Consider the following 1,915-nt stretch of genomic DNA (forward strand, 5'->3'; position numbering starts at 1 on the left):
TAGTGGCTGGAGCAAGCTTCTGAACCAAAGCAAGATGCAGTTGTTAAAGCATTGTTAGGAGCAAGAGATGCTATGCTTGGGATCAGATATCATATGCGCCTGATGGGTGAAGCTGCAGGTGTTCCGGTAGGTTCTTTTCTCTCTGATGGAATGCTTGTTTCTTCTTGTTCTTTTCGTATTGATTTTTAATATTCTATTATTATTATTATTATTATTATTATTATTATTATTGTTTTAAGATAGAGCATACAAATAATGAAATAAAAGAAAACGAGGGGCACCACCACAAACCCTTGGTGCGATGGTTATTCTACAAATATAAGTATTTGCGGGATGTGGAGAGTAAGGGCTGGGGTTCAAGTTTCCAAGAGGGAGTTTCACACACATATACACTTAGATTAAGCTAGAATAGAATTTCTATCTTTTATCAAAAATAGAAACTGAGGGGCAGTAATTCTAAATTAATGATGATGACATGCAATACTGTAAAAAGAATGGCTGTAATTAATTGTTCAGTGTTCTAATCTTCCCAGCAAAAAGATGGTAATGTACTCATCTCCTTTTCGGGACTTTCAAATTGATGCATGCACTTCAGTGTCTGTTCATACAATGGTTTGAGGTGGTGATCTCCAACTATATACCTAGAAACTCATTAATTCGTAAAAGCTGTCTTATTAATGTCACATTTCTTCAGATATTCAATCTGTGGTTTGTTTACTCAGGAGAAAAACTCTTGGTATAAAATTTGTGAGTCTAAGATTGAATTTTCAGACTTCTCCTTAAGTTTAACGTGATAGATATGGTCATTTGAACATAATCTGAATCTGGTAACATCCTCTTGATATGCATCTGTTTCAGGATAAGTGATAAAATTCAACGTGAATTGTACAACTGCAGACAGGCCAAGTAATGAGTCCTGAGTCCTGTGTCCTAGGTTCTTCAAGCTTGGTTTGTTAATATGCATACCTTGATTGAATACATTATCAAAATAATATTGAATCAAGCTCGAGCAGCTTGGTTTTCTCGACAAAGAGAGTCAAGTCAATCCAAGTAATGGGTTGTTCAAGCCCAGATTATTAATCTTTTGACTGGATAGTGAGTTGTTCTGAGAACCTTTACCAAGCCAAAGCTCAAGTAGCTTGAATTTTATGGCCCAAGTGAACTGTCTAAAGAAATTTCTATGTTAACCTGTAACGTGCTGCTTGAAGAATTTTGTAGATGTTTAGTTTTTAACTTTCTGGTAAGAAAAAACTACTAAATACTTAACCTGCAGGTCAATTTAGCAAGGTAAACATGTTAGGTTCCCCTATATTTTTTACCCTTAGCAAGTCTGCCGTGAGGTGTAATTATGGAGTTTAGCATGGGATACTCAAAACTTGTTTCCCCAATGGATTCCAATTCTAGGTCTTGTTCTTTTTCATCTGGCTGGTCCATAAGTTCAATGTCTGACTAGTTTTCCGAAATTGCAGATTGAACCTGAATCACAAACTCAGCTTTTGGATGCTACAATGAACATGGAAGGGATTTTGTTGGCTGGAGTTCCTGGAGCAGGTGGCTTTGATGCAGTCTTTGCTGTTACCTTGGGGGATTCTGGCAGCAATGTCACCAAAATGTGGAGTTCACAAAATGTTTTGGCCTTGTTAGTTAAAGAAGATCCTTGTGGCGTTTCTCTAGAAAGTGGAGATCCACGAATTAGCGGAGTTACAGCCGCTGTGTCTTCAGTTCATATTGAATAAGCCCATATTTGTAAGCTAGCAGAAAAAGAACCTTTATTGAATGATGAAAGTTGATTTAGAGCTGTTGTAATTCCTGTGAACACTGTACAATAAAATAAGTTAATCATCCAAATGAAAACCATTTTCAAATCTTGGTTTATGCTCTCCATTCCTACTGGCCATAAACTTCTTGAACTTTG

General features: G+C 36.6%; 1 protein-coding gene across 1 annotated transcript; it reads left to right on the plus strand.

Moving 5' to 3' along the window:
- Positions 1 to 6: 6 nt before the first annotated feature.
- Positions 7 to 1,865, plus strand: LOC136065868 (phosphomevalonate kinase, peroxisomal-like). The gene is made up of 2 exons (XM_065769642.1): positions 7 to 126; positions 1,470 to 1,865. The coding sequence occupies exons 1-2, from the start codon at positions 73 to 75 to the stop codon at positions 1,734 to 1,736; spliced, it is 321 nt and encodes a 106-aa protein (XP_065625714.1). The 5' UTR covers positions 7 to 72; the 3' UTR covers positions 1,737 to 1,865.
- The last annotated feature ends 50 nt before the right edge of the window (positions 1,866 to 1,915 follow it).

This window comes from Quercus suber, unplaced genomic scaffold, assembly GCF_002906115.3.
Source record: "Quercus suber isolate HL8 unplaced genomic scaffold, Cork oak 2.0 scaffold_1243, whole genome shotgun sequence".
Taxonomy (NCBI): domain Eukaryota; kingdom Viridiplantae; phylum Streptophyta; class Magnoliopsida; order Fagales; family Fagaceae; genus Quercus; species Quercus suber.